An 18,394-nucleotide genomic window follows, 5' to 3' on the forward strand; every position below is an offset into this window, starting at 1 on the left:
TCCATTTTCCACACCCATTCCGAGGGCCTGTGGTTTAATCTGTTGTAATGCTGAGCCCCTGCTTCCGCATCGTACACTGCTGCGACTTAAGCTAAGTCAACTATTGCTGACTGAACTGACAAAAGTGGTCCTTGATGACTCAAGTGCTTAGGACCTGTTTGCAGGCTGAGATTGTGTCTTCCATGTAGATAACTAGAGCAGTTTGGAAAAGGAGATGATCTTCCAGGCCTTCTGGACCCTCAAAAAATAAACAAAGGCTGAGAACAATTTACACTGAAGTTACTATCTATGCACTAGACAGTCTGAGAGACGAGGCAGACAGTGCCTGTGGAGAGTAAGGGAAAAGGAGCAAAGGTGTCATCCCCCTGGAAAAGAGAGGGAGGTAATTCTTGGCCTGTGAAACATGGTGGGATGAATGAGTTGAAAGAAGGTGTGCTATAAACCTGTTTCTCTACTGGTTTTTGCTCTTAGGTAGAGTTAAGAACTTCAGCTGCTCAGCCTATGCCGAAGGTGTGGTTTTGGTCTGTCTTTAAGGATATGGAGTGGAATATAAGAGATGGAGTACTAGTTCATGGGAGATACTACTTGACTAACTTGTCACTGGAAAAAAAGTTGTTAACAGTCAGGATGCAAAGGATGAGCTGATGGTCTGTGTGACTTTTGCTCCTCTAAGTGATCCAGGCCAACTTGTCCTGCTGTTGTGGTATGGGGTAGTGATCTTTCTGGTGGCTGGGAAGGTGGTTTAAATGGTGGTGCAGTTTGTGAAGAAGATTGCCTTTTCAGGAGGAAGGCTTGTTTTCAGCTAGTTTCTGTCAGTGATCTTAGAGCTGGAGCACGTTAAGAGTCATCTCTGGGAGGAAGAACAAAGAACTAAGTTGAGTACTTCTTGGAGCTGGAGGAGTGGAGAGATGACTTGGTAGATTGTTCTCATTGGTCACTCAGCAGATTTCCTGAGTATTTTGTTCTTGTGCCTTCGATTGATTTAGTGTAAAGTGGGAGTAATGCTTGCTTCTGTTATGGAGGTGTTGGGAAAATACTTCAATAGATCTAACTGCATTTGCTGACTTAATATAATGATAACCATCATATAAACATTAAACTGGAATATCAACTTTATATGAGAGCCACATTTGAATAACTAAGTCATGGAGATGCTTAGTGATTTGAATTAAAGGAAATACTCAAGACCGTTCCTTAACCCTAGGTGATGTCTGTATACAGAATAGAGTAAAAATGTGGGGGCAGGAGAAAGCATAAGGGAGGAAAAAGCAAAATGTTGTGTAATTGAATAATGAAATCTGTGTAAATTCTACTGACGATTCAAATTTCTCCTGGGATTTCATTTTCTACTCTTCTGCTAAAAGCAGTTTTATTCTTACAGTAGTACCGACGGTGAGATCTCATCGGAGTTACTACCTCCAGTATTTATTTTTCGGGACGTGATGTGACATTTGTGTGCCTTGACACCTCTTCTGCCGATTTGTCACCTTTTTTTTCTTGTGGTTGAGAAATTGATGATTGTGTTCCTTTTTTCCAATAACTGAATACCACTTTCGTATACGCTGTAAAATAACTAAACCGCAGCACCATTCGCAGAGTGACGTCTATTCTGTGTATCGTATCTTCGTGGTTAATAGTGTATCTCAGCCTCTCTGTATTGCTTTCTGTAAAGTGCTGTCTTTGTGGTCTTGTTTTCAAGACATGAGAATTGTTTACTTTCCCTCAGAAAATCACGAAGTGAAGTGAGAGCACTTCACTTTGTGAGAGGTTATGAACGGGCAGGTCAAATATGAGCTGTCTTTCAACATCTCACAAAAGCTGTATTAACAGAATCAAACATTGAGAAGCTAAGAAGTGACAAAATAGTTGAGTAATCTTCATTTTTCCTCATCTGAATGCCATGTAACAGCCATTAATAGTTATAGGATCACGTATTTTTCCTTCCCCTGCATCTGTTCCGCCGTGCCCCTGCTGCTGTTGGTGCTCAGAACAGAAGCTTGCTGCACGACGAAACTATCAATGCTACTTATTTTTGTGTCGCCTATTACCTCACCTCTGATGTTGTTAAATGTACTTCAAATGATCTCTTGAGCATGGAGCTACATGATAGCTTCGGTGTTCCTTACCAATGTTAGTAGGTTTATTATCACAGACTTAAAAAGAAATACTACTGAGGATGTAAAAATGTCAGCATCAGAAATTCACATTGCATCCGAGCTTTACCCAGCAGACCTGTTGTCTTTTGGCAAGGCTGTATTAGGAGGCATTAGGACCCCCTGGAGCACAGAGCCTGGATTCTGCAGCTGTGGTGACGTCCCTACGCATCCCCGTCTGTCTGATTCAGTTCTGAAGAGCAACAGAAATCTGCAGGAATTGGGCTAATCTCCTCTAACTTCAGAACATTCTCACTGTCTGTCCTGGTTTATCTGTGCAATACTGACATAGCTCTGTCATTGTCACAGCCCATATCAGGTTCATCAGCTGTCTGGTGGATTTGTTTGCAGTGGGCATGGGTTATCTGAGGTTTTGTGTTGTAAACAGGAAGAAAACTGTCTCTGTGGGAGAAAAGAAAAGCAAATCAGTATGCAGCGCTCAAATGTGTTTGTAGTGGTGGCAAACTGGGTCCGTCTGGGGGGAAGAATTTCCAATTTTTCTGTCTAATTTTTCCAGCCATTTCTAGCATGTTGCCTTTCCCAAATAATAAAGTAATATGTTTGACTGTTCTCATGTTTTACTAAGTGCAATTGTTTCTTTTCTTCCAGTGCCTTCACCATCAGGGACTGAAATCACATCCAGAAATTTCAGAACTATCTTGAAGTGGCAGTACCCGTCCATGTCTGAAACTCCTCGCTTTGTTGTTGAAGTCAAGCCTTACGTGTAAGTTCATATTCTTTCATCATTTCCTGCACCTCATTTTTTCTTGAAGCGCAAAAGCAATCAGTCATGGTAAACAGTTATGATTTTTTGTCCTGAAGTCCTGTAGCATGAAGATTTCCTAAGTGTAATTTAAGCCAAAATTTGTCAAGTCATGGTGTAGTTGAGACTGGAAGGGACCTCTAGTGGCCATCTGATCCAACCCCTACTCAAGCAGGGCCACCCAGAGCAGGGGGCCCAGCAGCATTTCCAAACAGCTTTCGAAGTTCTCTAAGGAAGAGACTCCAACCTAATGCCACCCACCCGCACTGTTATTTTATCACAGGCAGTGTGTTGTTCAATATTGTCCTGTTGTGTATTAATAATAGCTCTTTTGTGATCTTTTTTACAGTATAGGCTACTATAAAACTGTCTCAGCTTGTGTGAACATCTCAGCTACTTCTTGCGATCTGTCAGGGGAAATAGAGGACAGTTCTTTTTCCTACTGGTTTCGTATTAAAGCTATTGTTGGATCACAACAGTCTGAGTATGTTGAGACAGATGAGTTTGTTTTGCGAAAGCATGGTAAGTTTCATCGTAAACTAAATCTTGTAATTTTTCTCCCGGTATTTTCTTTTTTATTTTTTAATGAACAGAAGTATTCTTTTGTGCTGTATTATTGTGTTTCATAAGGTCAGGAGTCCAGGGCAAAGCGAAGCATGATGATTGTTCAGTAGGAACTTCTGTAGTACTGCCTCTGCAGGGACTTGTTCGCCCTGTCACTATGATATTTTAAGATCTTTTTAAAGCTTCTCAAGGCAGAGAAGTGATGATGACAGTGTATTCTGTGCATGCTTCTCATGAATTTGCCTGGTGGCTCAGGTACCAGGGTAGGGTAAGAAATTGCCCCTGGAGACTGTGGACCTTTAGGCATCTAGAAGTTGTATTCAAGTGGTAGGTGATACTTGGACAATAAAGCCCCACTTAACAAGTTGGATTTCCTGATGATAATCCGTTAGTTCCATTTTAGAAGCAAATTCACTAATGTACTGACATGCCTCTTATTTCCCAGTGTTGCAACTATATGATATTAATAGCATTCATATAAATGTATCAATCTTCGCAAATCTCTACTGAATTTTAGAAAGGTAACTAAGCTTGTTCTGTTAGATTTCTTTTTCTCAATACTGTGTTAAAAACTTTGTCCTAATAGTAAGGATAAAATGTGTTGCAGGAAAAGTTGGACCACCAAAGCTGAATCTCTCAAGGCATGGAGCTGAAATCATAGTTGATATTTACCCTCCTGAATTTCCATCTGTGGAGGTTCAGCCTTGGATTGAAAAGATTTATTCAGATCTCTCATACTTGGTGATCTTTAGGAATAGTGAAAATGAGGTACGTTTCAAAGTGAAAAATTAAATTCAAATTAAAAATATGTTTGTAGGTTTTACATGCTTAGCCAGGGCTTTGCTCCCCATGGCACACCCAGCCTACAGATACGGAGAAAATAGTTGAATGTAACAGAAAAATGAAGAATCTCTAAAATGTGGGTCATGATGAAAGAGATGTCTTAAAGGTCTGACTGTTAGTTGTCCATCTGCGCATCTTCTACCAATAGTCAGATAATTGGAGTAACTGTACACAAAATACAAGGGTACTGCATCACACGCAATTATTTCTACGTATCCTGTAAAAACATGGGTAATTTCACTTGTGCCCCTTTCACTTGTTTAGATAGACCTTTCATTTCACAAGATGAACATTCAGAATTATCGATACCACATTATTTAGTGGTCATAGAGGGTGAGAATGATAGTTTTTCTTGGAAAATGATAGTTCATAGGTTTTTTTAGAGTTACCTTTTGTGTGCAACCAAGTACGTGCTTTGTAAATGAAGTATGAATGAAAGTATGGAATATGGATAGAGCATGTTTTGGATGCGTCTGAAAATTGTTGATGAAAGCGCCATGACCTCATCAAACAGAATGTCTTAAGGTAGGTCATAAATTGATATCTGAAGTTTAAAGCTTTTGCAAGGCATGTATCTATAGGAGCTGCATCTAATAGTGTTATTGTAACATTTTAGAAGTGGTAGAAGGTACTGTAACGTTCATATTGAGGCAACTGATATAATATGACCTTCTTTTGATTTCCGATTTTTTTTTTCTTTTAGAGTTTTACAGAACACTGTACAGTTTTAGAGTACACTGGGGCAGACTATGAGACGAGTAAATGTAACCTAGCCATCCCAGTTCCTTCTGAAGGTTCTACGTACTGCGTTTCGGCAACAGGACATTTTTATGATGATCTGATAGTTGGTGCCCCATCAAATGAAAGTTGCATTTGGGTTCCTCCCCAGAACGAGGCTTGGAGTAAGTGAATTCTTAAATTTAACAAAGAATGTATTGAGTCCGATCAGAGATATGACACGGCGAATTTTTCAAGCTGTGATGCGACCATGGGATCACTTGGATATCTATGGGAGAGTTATGAAAAAAGGAAAAGCACGATCGTTCTTTTCCAAATGCAGTCTCCCAGTTCTAAAGGCTTTTAAAGATTACGTATTATTTTCAAGTAACCTTGATTTTCCTGGGTACTTCCCCGACTTCGCTGGTATCTTAAAACCTTTTTCTTTCCACCTGATCATTGGTGTAATTAACAGATGACAAATGGATTGTTTGTTGAGTTATATGGCTTTTGGCAACACTGAGCCTGTCTTCTAATAAACAGCATTTTGCTGAATCGTATCACCGAAGAAAATGTGTGTGGACGTTCTAGAGCTTGAAGTGACTCTGAATTTGTAAGAAAATTGAAGTATCAGCTATTTTTTTCTTAATTAAAGGAATCAAAGGTGGCTAGTGTCTCAACTTTGCATGTCTGGTGACCTATTACAATTATATTTTAATTTTTAAATTACTTCGTCATGGTCCAAAACTTCAGCAGGGAAAAAAGAAAAAAATTCTAGAAACAGTCATATATTCTTTTCGGATTTTTTTCTTATGCACAAGAAGAGCACTATGATTGAGGGGGAAGACTAAGGAAAATTGGACTTGTGGACTCCTATTAGTTGTAGATAGCGATTCTATGTTTTGGAAAATTTCACCTTTTAATTTTATTGCACAAAGATTATGTGCAGTAATTCTTAAGTCAGTTAATAGGATATCACATGGAAAACGTTTTTAAAAAAGAACTTTGTCCCCACACGTAATTTCTAAGGAGGAGAAATATCAGTTATTAAATTCCTTTACTTTTATAAAAGCATGAACATTGTATAAATTGAAAATCTTTTGTTGTAATTTTTATTTTGTGTTTGGTTTTAGAAGATGTCTTGAGTAGGGGAAAAAAGTAATACATTAATAAATTCACAAGCTACAGCTAAACATTCTAAGCAATTTTTAGATTTTTTCTAAGTGATACAATATTAGTTTATTTTTCAAGCTTCCTCATGGAATTTGTTTTAACTTCCTAGGTACAGAAGTTGCTATAATTTTATCTACAATTCTACTGATTGTGGGCCTAATTTTGGCAGTGTGTTATGGCTGCAAGAGACTAAGGAAGAAAAACATAAAGCTGCCTAAATCTTTGGTAAGTTTAGCCTTGTTATCTGTGTCAGATTTTTCATCTCCAATTGGGGAATTGTTGGGTTTTTTTATAATGGCAACGCCTTTATGGATGTCTTGGTCGTTCTTGCCATGATCACATAAAAGTTCAGAATGTGTACCAGTCTTAAGATTCTGATAGCTTTTGCAGTACTGAGTTCCCAAAACCTGTTTGTGTGCACATAGACTGGTTTGTATTCACTGTAGTAGCAGAGACGCAAGTGTTATTGAGGTTAGAAGATACTTTTTGAGGTTGTCTTGGTTTTGCTCAAGTGGGTTGCCCCAGACTTCACCCACTTGGGTTTTGAACATCTGTAAGGAAGAAGGCTCCACAACCTGTCTGGGCAGCCTATTCTAGGGTTCTGATGACTTTGCAGTAAGAAACCGTTTACTCGTGTTCAGTTAGGATTTCATATGTTTGATTTTTGTGCCCATTGCATTTTGTCCTGTCACTGGACGTGCATGAGATTCCTTCATTATATAGTAATATCGTGATACTGCTGAGTATTATAATGTTCATAGCGATGTGCAGAGTAAGAAGGAAAAAAGCAATAGCACTGTAGGAAAAGAGAGGGAAAAAGTACTTGGGGAAATCAGTTCTCACACTGAGCAGTCACAGGGAAGAGGATCAGCTCTGCCTTAAAAGCTCTTTGCAGGAGAGTGCTTGAAGAGCAGTAGAAGCCTTGTGCTTTCATATCAAGCAAGCGTGAATATCTGGCAAGCATCGTTATACTCTTCTTATCGTGTCTTGTTAGTTATAATAGCTGAACAGCCAATAGTAGTTGAAACGATTTTCAAGAACTGCTGTGTGAGGTAGCAGTAATTCTTAAATGGTAATTGTATCAAGTGTGTATCTCGGTAGGTACAGTAAGTCTCATGAGACTTCTCTAGAGAAGAGGCAGTTCTTCTATTCCACATTCTTCAACTTCAGGACTCGTAACGTGGCACATAATGCAGGGTATCTAATACCTTTCCGGAGCCTGCTTTGTTTGGAGTAGAATGTTAGGAGGTGACGTTGCTCTAAGTGAAGATGTCCTAGTGAACTATGTGGGTCCCTTTGTCATGAGCAGTGATCTAGTCCACCAAATTGTGCAAACAGTCTGATTTCCAGCGCTCGTAAGGATTATTTTAATATGTGAGATATGAATAATGTGGGAATGTAAAATGAATAATTAATAACTTACGGTTTATCTTTGTAAGATTAAAATTACATTTAAAATACCTTAAATAATCAATTTAATGAATAACTAATGCAAGCAATAATTTATGTGAGTAAATGTTACTGATAGGAAGAGCGTCTGTTACTGAACTTTTGTGCTTTACCTGATCTTGTCTGAAAGTGAAACATCTCAAGAGTTCTTCCATGTGTCAGAAGGCTATGGGCAAGATGCCCCACTGGAAGACTGCTGCCTTCCAGTGATCTGCTTCAGTTGGATATTATACAATCAGATCATTCGAGCCGCTTTCAGGAGGTTGAAATTCTGCATCAGAAGGCTGTCTCAGCTGCTGAGATCTCATAGCCATAGGGGAGAAAATCCACTGTCATGTAGACCCCAAGAGCTTTTATAACATTATCATGATGCTGTTTAGGACTTCCCAAGAATGCCATGTTCAGGTCTTTCTCTAATGGTAGTGACCGTTCTGTGTCCATACTGAAAGTGTTACTTTCAATGTTTGAAACACCCTTATTCGTAACAGGGCCCTACCAGGAATATAAACCTAGTGAAACGGGACAGATTCTTTACAATAATTCACGGTGCTGGTGTACTGCTGGATGACAGGAGTCTGATGTTTCAGCTGTGTAGCTGCAGAGAGCACCATTTGTTTTCATTCAATTACCTCACAAAAAGTATTTCAAGAGGTTGTTTCCTTCCAGTCATCATCTTCAGTCATTCCAGCTTCTCCTGCGTGTGGAAACAGATTTTTGTTGTAAGATTTATGATAGCAGATTATTCACTTCAAGAGGAGCCAGTCCTTAATTGACTGATAAGCTGTGGGCATCTTTGTTTACTTCAATTTTGCTGTGTTTTATTCAGTGTCTCCTATCTTTAAATGGTGGAAAATACTTTAGTAGGTAGAAAACACACTAGCTCTATGAGGCAAAGCCTCATCAAAAAGCATCAACTTGACTTAAGTATGAGATAAAAATGCAACTTTTCTGCAAGCTGCTGGTGCTTTTTCTGAGCGTGACAGGGTGACGTGGTAGTGTTCTCTCACTGTGTTTGCATAGCACTTAGCAATAGTGTCAATTTGTGACTGGATTTTTTGGTCATTAGGATTACATGGCATATTTCTGATTTTCAGAAACTGTAATTGTTTGTAAATTTAATTGACTGATATTTGGCATAAATAGTTACCATCTTAAAAGAAAGCAGTTAGTTGGTTAACATTTGTGAAGGATTTTTTTTCCCTGTGGACTCTTACAGTACAGCAGCATAATTTGCTACTTACACATTCATCCAGCATTAATTTGTTGTGAAACCATGCAGGGCTGTGTAGATTTCAGTGTTGTAATATGGTTTGGAATAGACCTCTTAAACGCTCTTCTAGAAAACCTGTTCCTGAAAGTTACTGGGAATGTGTAGGTGGACAAGCCCTTCGTAAAAGGGCTTGTCTGTTGATTGCACTACCTGTTACTGGTAGTATGCACAAAGAAAAAATATTAACTCACTTATGGTAAATACTTGTTTTTAAATAGTAACCCGTATCTTAATTGCACTTGTTAATGGAGATGCTTTGAGTGTCATTACAGTTATTGTAGTAAGATTTATCGGTTCTTCTCTTGAAAGCTAGTAGTGAAGGAGAAAACTGCTACATTGTGTTATAAATCCATGACTAAGTGACTCTCAACCTTTGCTACCAGGAAACCCACGAGGGTTTTTTCTTCTTGTGACTTCCTTCTTCTTTTATGGATCAGAAATGTCTCCTACCATCTTGCACTGCAGACAGAAAACTGGTTTCCTTTTCGTGCACAGAAGTCTTGGATGTAGTTGTACAGAAGCACCAGTTTGATTCTTGGGATCTTTCTCTCGGCATCGCCAGCCAGCAGTGTGAAATGCAGAACCTTTGTAGAGTACAAGACACTCCCTTAATGTATTTTAGGACTAAGGCTTTAGAAGCACATAAAAATCTTAAAGGGGCATAAATAAGAGCTTATGCTTTTTTTTTTTTTTTTTACTTTTTGTTTTTGCTGTCGTATAGCAGGTACAGGTATTGGGGGAGGGAAGAAGTTATACGTGCAACCTTTAGCCGTGGTTTCTATATCGCTTCATTTTAATTCTGTAAGAATGCCAGCTTAAATAACAAATTGTCTTCTCTTATCTCTTACTGTGTGACTACTGGAGCCAGATTTTTGCTACTGCCAAAAAAGGCTACAGATGCTGGTCCCTTCAAAATCAGCTTAGGTATGGCATAAGAAGATAGATACATGAAAAAACACTGTGCACACAGGTTTTGGAAAGGTGTAACATGAATATCAGCTGTTCATTACACTTAGTATGTATGCATTCTAGATTTGCATTCTGGTTTTTGCAGCTGTCTTAAGCGTCTGCTTCTTATGAGTGGGCAGTTTCCATACATCCTTAAGTAGAACTACTCTGAGTGTTCACTGTATAGTGTTCTCACTGTTTCTATATAAGAAAATGAACTTCCAGAGAGAGCAATGGCTGAAGGGCAACTAGGTTGTAATGTGGCACATTCTTAGTGTTATGAGTCGCCTTGATGATTTTTTTTCATTTATTTTGTTTTGTTTTTTTTAACAGTTGCCCAGTGGCAATCTTTGATTCCCAAGGTGATCATCTCAATTGTGTTAACGCACCTGTTAGTAAAACTCACTTAGATAAGTAATTCCTCTCCAAGGAACATGTGTTGCTGTCTTTTTATTTTTAGTTCCAATAGTCTCATTGATCCAGCATACACAGTACCATATACTGGTATCAGGGCAACTGAGGGGAAGGCTTTGGGGTTGAAGGGAGAGATGCAGGGAAGGTATCAGCTCTAATGAGATCAGCACACCATGCAAGTATGAATGTAGAAGTACAGCCTCTCGACCTTCTGATCAAGGAAGATGCTTGTAAAGCACAGTCAGATTTGATCGTTTGGTTGTGAAGGCACTCTCAGTTCTTCCACAAATACAGACTGGGAGATTCTTTTTGCCTATTAGGAGCTTTACTTCAAAGGCACTGTTTTTCAGCCTTTTCTAATCCCTGCATACATCCCTTTCTTCCCAGTTTTCCTCAACCAGTATTTTCAGCCAAATTGTGCTCTAGGGTATCTCAAAAAATAGTGACCATTTATATCTCATTAAGAATTTAACTTATGTGAAGTGGCTTGTAGCCTGAGATACACAAGTGATGAATTAGGAAATTTGGAAAAGCACTCTTGAATTGAGTAACCCTTTCTCTCTATGCTTTCTTGTAGCTTTAGAGGGCAACAACATACAGCTAAAAGTTTATCCTTGTTTTTCACACATACTGTTAAAAATTTTAGTCAGAACATCCCCAGGCTACAACCTCCCCTACAGGCTTGGAAGTGTCTGGAAAACTGCCTGATGAAAAGGGACTTTGGTGTGCTGATGGACAGTTGGCTGAATATGAGCCAGCAGTGTGCCCAGGTGGCCAAGAAGGCCAATGGCATCCTGGCTTGTGTCAGGAATGGTGTGGTGAGCAGCCCCTGTACTCGGCATTGGTGAGGCCCCACCTCAAGTACTGTGTTCAGTTTTGGGCACCTCAATGCAGAGAGGACATTGAGGTGCTGGAGCAGGTCCAAAGAAGGGCAACAACAAGCCTGGTGAAGGGCTTGGAGAATATTCCCCATAAGGAGCGACTAAAGGAACTGGGGCTGTTTAGTCTGGGGAAGAGGAGGCTGAGGGGGGACATCATTGCTCTCTTCAAGCACCTGAAAGGTGAAAAAAAAAAAGTGAGAAAAGTGAGAGCGGAGCTGGTCTCTTCTCGCAGGTGACAGGACAAGGGGAAACAGCCTCAAGTTGTGCCAGGGGAGGTTGAGGCTGGATATCAGGAAAAACTTCTTTACAGAAAGGGTTGTTAAGCACTGGAATGGGCTCCCCAAGGAGGTGGTTGAGTCACCATCCCTGAATGTGTTTAAAAACCGTTTGGATGTGGTGCTCAGGGACATGATTTAGTGGTGGGTTGTTAGAGTTAGAGCAGTATGGTTAGGTTGCGGTTGGACTTGATGGTCTTGAAGGCCTTTTCCAACCTGAGCAATTCTATGATTCTATGACATAACAACAGATCGGGAGAATCTGTTTTTAAGGCATGTCTTAATGATTTAAAGCAAGCTGGGGCCTGGCGCTTGAAGAACTTAATGTGTTCTTCCTGTGACAGAGTTTTCAAAGCGAAACTTTAAAGTTCGTTGTAGTGTTGAGGCAATGCTTAGTGATGCAGGAGAAATAACTAAGAAGACTTCAGCATAAATGCAACCATTGGGAATGTGTGAAGGTTCTTAAATCACTGTGAGGATCTCTTTCCAAAGATCCCTTCCAGTTGAGGCGCTTGCCACAAATACACGGTCATTACAAATTAGCAACAGGGTGTGGAGGATGTCCACAGTTAATTCAAGAGGAGGAGTCCTAAATCTTTTTCTTCTTCCCCTGTTTCTTCCCTTCCACAGTAAACTTCAAATGACTTAAATTATAATGAATGAAAATTACACCTGTGAATGGATTTGGTCCTTGCATATATACTTGCATGTAGAAAGCATTTTTTGAGAGCTTGCATAAAGGTATTAACGAATCAGTTGGAGTCATGGGTACAGGCTGCTGACCTTGCCACAGTCTCATATTGCTAATTCCTGCTGAAATTGGTTGTGATTCAATCTGTGTTCCAAACTTATCTCTTTTTTTTTATGCTCTGAATTTCAACAGAAGTTAAAGCCATTGAATTCACAGATTATGTGGAAGTAAAAGTGATATATTTTTTTTTCCCCACTTAAGGTCAGTGTGATAAGAAACCTGAACGCAGACCACAGCTTCGAATCAAGATCAGAAGCAAAAGACATTTGTGCAGTAAGCGTCGTGCCAGTCCCATCTGTGAGTGTCCCATCATCAATGAATGATGATGAAGCCTTGCTGAATGTGGAGTCAGAAGAAGAAGCTGTTACTCCTGAGAATTTCAGTGAAGGAACATCTTCCGGTCCTCCTCTGGAGGCACTGGACAAAGTGGAAGAGACCTCTGTGCAGGAGAATACAGAAGCACATTCTGGTGTTACACAGAATCATAAAGAAAAAGAAAACAATTTCATTTCTGATAGTAGCCAAACAGATGTATGTAGTAACTCCTCAGGTCCAGCGGTTTCTGCCACGGAAATTCGACAAGCAGTCATTCCAAGCAGCTGTCCCAAGTTTTCTGGCTATGACAAGCCTCATGTGCCGCTAGATATGTTGATAGACGTTGGTGAAGAACAGCCTGTGATTGCATACAGATCAACTGAATAACTGGGATAGCTGAAATGCTTAACCAGAGCTCATAAACAGCAGCATTACCGAAGAGAATGAAGAGCCTGGGCTATGTTTTGAATGTCTGCAGGTTGTGCTTGTACTGATGGAAACAGCACAACCCGTATTCATCTTAACGCAATGGAATCTTGAGATGGAACTGAGAGTAGTGCCTGAAAACTGTATGAAAACTTGGGGGAAAAATTCATAATAACCTGTCTCTTACAAAAAAGATTGCATGTAGGACATGGCTTCCTTTTTCTTTTTTGAACAAAATAGCTGTGTTGATTGAACAGTACTCTGTGAAGAGCAGAGGTTTTATGAAGGAGTGTAAAAAAACAGCTGCTGTGTCACCAACTCCCTTCTGTTTCAAATACTTCTCAAAGTTCATGAACTAAATGCTTAACAAGTCCTTGGTTATGACAGAGATGTGCTAGAAAAACTAACCTTTTTTTTTTTTTGGAGCTATTTTCTTCCTTATATTTGCGTTCTCCAAAGTGCTTGAAGTACTAGGAAATCCTAGTATTTCCTTTAAGTAAGGATGTACCTGTAACTTTTTCCTGTGTCACTTAAGAATTTGATTCCGTGGGCCAAGATCCAGTCATTGATGCTCTTTTCTGCAACTGCAGATGTGTACCAGAGCCATTACTTAGCGCTTTTCAGTGAGGAAACATTAAACCTTTTTTTTTCTTCAAAGCACAAGTCTTATGATGTGAAAAGCAGTTCTTTAAAGTGCTGTTATTTCTGTATAGCTGCATCCAGCTGCCTACGTGTGTTGTGTAAACACGTCACGTTCTGGGTGACTCCCGTATAGGCGTCCTAGCTGTCCGTATTGGAGTGGCAGTGGGGGGAAAAGAAGCATGTAACAGGCACAGGCAGTTACACAGATTCTTTGGGAAGAGTTTTTTCCAAACGGATAAGCCTGCTTTCCTCTAGAGCGTTTTTTTTCCTAAATCTTAGAAGAATATGGGGTTTTCTAATAGAAACCAACATTACTTCTGCCGCTCACATCTTGCAGCAAGTTAAAAAATGACAGAAAGGCAGTGAGTGATTTTCCTGACGTAACTCAGGAACTACACCAAACTGTAAATACTCTAAAATACATCTCAAGACAACTGAAAAGTAGTGTGATAATTTGAACTTCTTACATCGCTTTCGTCTGCTCTGGGTGTTGTTGTGCAAGATAATAATTTTGAAAAGTAAAGGATGTGACTTTTACTTTTTTTTCTATTTAAAAACTTCGTAAGTCTGATGCCTACGAACCAGTTATTTGCCCTTGAATCCAGGTTTGCTGGTGTTTTTTTTAATCTGTTTGTAGGAAATGTTTATGACAGGACTTAAAGGTTAGTTTGAAGAAATGGGATATTTTTACAGGCAGTAAAACGCACACTTAAGGTAGTGCATATAGAAAATTGTTTTAAAAGATCATTTTTGTAGGCATCTCAGAAGCATTTGCTTGTTATAGCAGGATGTTTTAAAGGAAGGGGTATCGTTGTACTTTTGTCCTTATGTTTCTCAGTGGCATGAGTATTCCTAATGTAAATCTTCCACGGCAGCTACTGGAGTGCTTCCTTTCCTGCAGATGGCTGACATGAACCACAACTGTATGTGCTCAGTTCCCAAAGGTTTAAAGACAGTAGCTATTTTTTCCCTTCACTGTTCACAGGAAAGTAACAGTTCCATCAGTAGTATTTTGATAATTTTAGGAAAAACCAAATCAAACAGCTGAATTCTGTAACTATGGAATAGTGGAAAACCCAGCTAGAAAGATTTGTGTTACTTGGCTGTGGTTTATTCCTTTGTTACAGTCAAGTGTAGTGAGACCCCATGGTAAGTTGTTTTTTTGTCACGTTCGGTTTGAGTTCCTAGAAGGCGTTGCAAGTGAATTACTGCTCAGAGTCCGCTAACGTGTAGATATCTTTACTGCAGCAGTGAAGAAAACAACTCTTGGTGTTACGCGAAAGCTTTGAAAGTCAGAAGTAACTTGCAGTCTAACCTTCAGCTAAGCTGACTTCTCAGTTGATGACATGGTTCACCACTGACGTGTGCTTTTAGCAGTCTGTTCTGCCAAGGAGATGTCTCGTGCAGAGCTTCAAGGTGCTTTCATTCTTTCTGTGTCATTTCTTTCAGGTTTTGTTGGTTTGTTTATAAATATGAACTGCAGGGAATATCTCAGGACTTAAATTTTAGCTACGTGCCAAAATCTAACTACATCTGACTCAAGGCTCAGAAGGGTGAAGTAGTGTCTTAGAAATCATCGGGTTAGCTTATTTTTTGGAAGGAAGTTTGTGATCAGATATTAATTTGTTGAGCGACTCTTTCCTTTGCTAATGCTCAGCACGTTTCAGCTTAGCATACTTGGCACCTTATTTTCCTTTTCTCAGCTTTGTCCTAAACTGTTGCTGTACTCCAGGAAGATCAAGATTTGGCAGTAGTGGGCATTCCATTTAGTGTGCCTGCCTCAAAACCCTTTTGTCATAAGTATGTAAGTTCTTGGAATCGTTAGCTTTACATTCTTAACTCCTTGTTGGAACGCTGGCACTGTTAGAAAAATTACTGCCTGACACTAGGCATCTTAGGGAGCTATTCTGTTCACACGGCTCTAAGTATTTTCTATTCTGGTAAAGTATTCCCTTCTGTTTAATTTTTGCCGCGGTGCTGGAAGAGAAATGGTATTTTTTACCTGTTGGAGAGCAGGCAGATATATTTTAGAACCAAGTGACCTCATTCTTTTTCTTTCCCACCACTCTTTCAAACTACTGCATTATATGTTGTTTCTTCTGGATTGTTCAAGACGCATGGAGTCCTGTGTGAGCAGAAGGCCAGCCAGGTGCTAGGGTATCGTTCAGAATAGGAAGGCTAACATCAGAAACAACACAGAAATATATCATGACTATATGGGAAGAAAATGGCGTGGTGAACAGTTATATATAATGGAAAAGCAGTCATTCTCTAGCCTGAAAATCAAGTACAGGAGAAAGGGAATTTTATGCTACACGACCGAGGTCTGTGTGCCACCTTCTCTGCAGGTATCAGTCTGCGTGCTGTATATTGGAAGCCAGTGATGTGAGGATTTCTCAGGTGTTGCAGCTGCTCCGGACGTCTTGCAGGTTTTGTAACTGTGGTGTAAAGAACTTTCAGGGTGTGCAAAGCACCAGGTGTGTTTCTTTGGTAGCTGTGACTGAAAACGTGAGGCCACAGTGAGAGAAGAATGCTCTGTGGACCAGTAAGCTTCATTTTCCCTAGTCCTTTCTACAGCAGTTGTCAGCAGGAATATTAAGAGCGAGACTAAGAACAGGGCAAGTGCATGACAGCATTTCTGCTAGGATACGATCTGGCTACCGACAGCTGCAGTGTGAAACCTTTTTGGAGCAAGGAACATGTGGCTCACCAGCCACAGTGTTGCTTTTGCGGCTCTATAGTACCAAAAAATTGAGCCGTTGTTGTTTTGAAGATGGTATAGGTAATATTTAGCTATACATTTTCATTTAACTATTAAATGTATTTAAAGGGATAAGCTCATATTCTTTTGGTGAAGGCATAGTTTAAGTTCCCAAATACTTGTTCATAGCACTTACGGATATCAAGAAGCCTAACACTTGCAGGGCCAAAAGCACTTAACACGCATGCTACTTACTGCCATAAAATAGCAGCTATTCAGTATGACACACGGGGAAGTTTTCACCACTTTCGCCTGCTTTGGGTGATTTTTACTCTTGTTATGGATGCTCAGCCTTCTTCTCTTCCAGTCTCTTATAGGAGATGTGGGAGCTGATGGAGTGTAAGATTTCAGAACATTCTATTCTTTGTAAAACCACATGCATCGCAGACTTCGGGGCTAATACCTGGCAACTTCTTCTAAGAGCTGCTTTCTCTGTCCTTTTTGCACAGACGCTGTAGGGTTTGATGCTCTGTAGTTAGAATCATAGAGTCATTTGTGTTGGAAGGGACCCTTAGAGGCCGTCTGGTCCAACTCCACTGCAATTAAATGCTGCAGCAGTACTCTGTGCTGGTGCAGAAGCGTAAAATGTTCTGGTTTTATGGTTTTTCTACATAAATAATGTAGCTTGAAAATAGTTATTTACGAATCTCTTGGCGTCTGTGGAAACAAAATGTAGTGTCCGGATTGCTTAGATAAGTTTGTATGTAGTCCGTCACTAGTCTGGATTCTGGGAAATGAGGCGTCATTGGAAAACCTGTTTCTCTCAATTAAGGCTTGAAATAACTGACTACTTTGAAATGGTGCCTTGTAAACAGTATTAGTAAATGGAGCTGTTGCACTTCATTCACATTGGTAGTTCCAGCATGTCTTTTCTTAAATGCGCATTTTCATCTTCCAAGTTACGGAACCCAAAATACAGATTTCCTATAGTGGCCTGCATAGATTTTAAGTGTAGCTTTTAAAAAATCAGTCCTTTGAATAGCGAGTCCACGTTTGTTCCTACACTCTGCGTTCTTGAAATGGACGCAAGCACTAGACTGTGTGGCACCTCCTCAGGTCTGCACTTTGTTCTTCTCCCCACACTGTCATTGCTCCTCCTCCATGTCTATCTAAAGACTCCACAAAGCCACCAGGCAATGTGCTCAAGCAGTTGTCATCTTTAGAAAGCATTTTCTTAGTGTGTAACCCAAGTCTTCCTATCTTCAGAAACCATCTGCAGTGAGCCTCTCCATTTTTTTTATTACCGGTGTAAATACTCTGTATTGAAAATGTTTGTTATTAAAAAAATCTCAAAAGACAAACGTGTGTGCTCTCCTTTTTCCTTCTGCCAGCTTCTGTTCTGAAAACTCAGTCTGATTTGAAGTGTGCTCATCTAACTCGCAGTATGTAGTGTGTGCTTGAGCATTACTGGAAATGAATAGACAACACTGGGGTGTCTGTGTAACTGTAGGCAGTTACTGTATTCTACCTGCCAGGTGTATTAGCATGTAGAATACATTTTAAACTAGGACCGCTTCTCTTTTGCTGTTAAGAGTTTGAGTGAAATACCACTTCCTACAGTCAGTGATGATCTTCTGATCAACTTGGAGGACACAACTGCATCCTCTCATTGGAAAAGGTCCATCTCCTGCACAGACGTGAGGTTGTACAGTGCCATACCCCTGTCTTGGAGGGGGTGAGGGCCGGGCACGCAGCAGGAGCTCTTTGTCATCTACTGGTTCTGGCTACATCATCGGCTTTGCAATTTCATGTTTTGTCCAGTAATTCTGTTCACACCGCTGATGCAGCAGGCAGCGCTTTCAGTCCTGATGCCAGAGCCTGGGGTCTGTCCTCAAGTGCTATCTAAAAATGATGTCTGAGGGTTAAATGGTCGCACCGCTTGAGTGGGTTAATTGCTACTGAGCAAGGAAAGCCAAGTCTCCCTGAAACTCCTACTAGCACCTTCATTTGAAGCTTAAATAAACAGGAGACTCTCAGATACATATCATTCACTTTTTAATTGCAAACAAGTACATTCTGATGTCTACCTTGGAAATCAGATGTTACTGT

At 40.0% G+C, this 18,394-nt stretch overlaps 1 protein-coding gene across 1 annotated transcript in view; it reads left to right on the forward strand.

Annotated features, from left to right (window-relative positions):
• Window positions 1-17,646, forward strand: part of IFNGR1 (interferon gamma receptor 1) — a 22,853-nt gene extending 5,207 nt beyond the window's left edge. Inside the window, exons 2-7 of the mRNA XM_021391106.1 lie at window positions 2,763-2,877; window positions 3,266-3,438; window positions 4,088-4,248; window positions 5,027-5,225; window positions 6,323-6,438; window positions 12,403-17,646. Of these exons, the coding sequence (XP_021246781.1) occupies window positions 2,763-2,877; window positions 3,266-3,438; window positions 4,088-4,248; window positions 5,027-5,225; window positions 6,323-6,438; window positions 12,403-12,903 (1,265 nt within the window). The 3' untranslated portion in view covers window positions 12,904-17,646. The remainder of the gene's footprint in view (window positions 1-2,762; window positions 2,878-3,265; window positions 3,439-4,087; window positions 4,249-5,026; window positions 5,226-6,322; window positions 6,439-12,402) is intronic.

The sequence above is a fragment of the Numida meleagris genome, chromosome 3, assembly GCF_002078875.1.
Source record: "Numida meleagris isolate 19003 breed g44 Domestic line chromosome 3, NumMel1.0, whole genome shotgun sequence".
Taxonomy (NCBI): Eukaryota; Metazoa; Chordata; class Aves; order Galliformes; family Numididae; genus Numida; species Numida meleagris.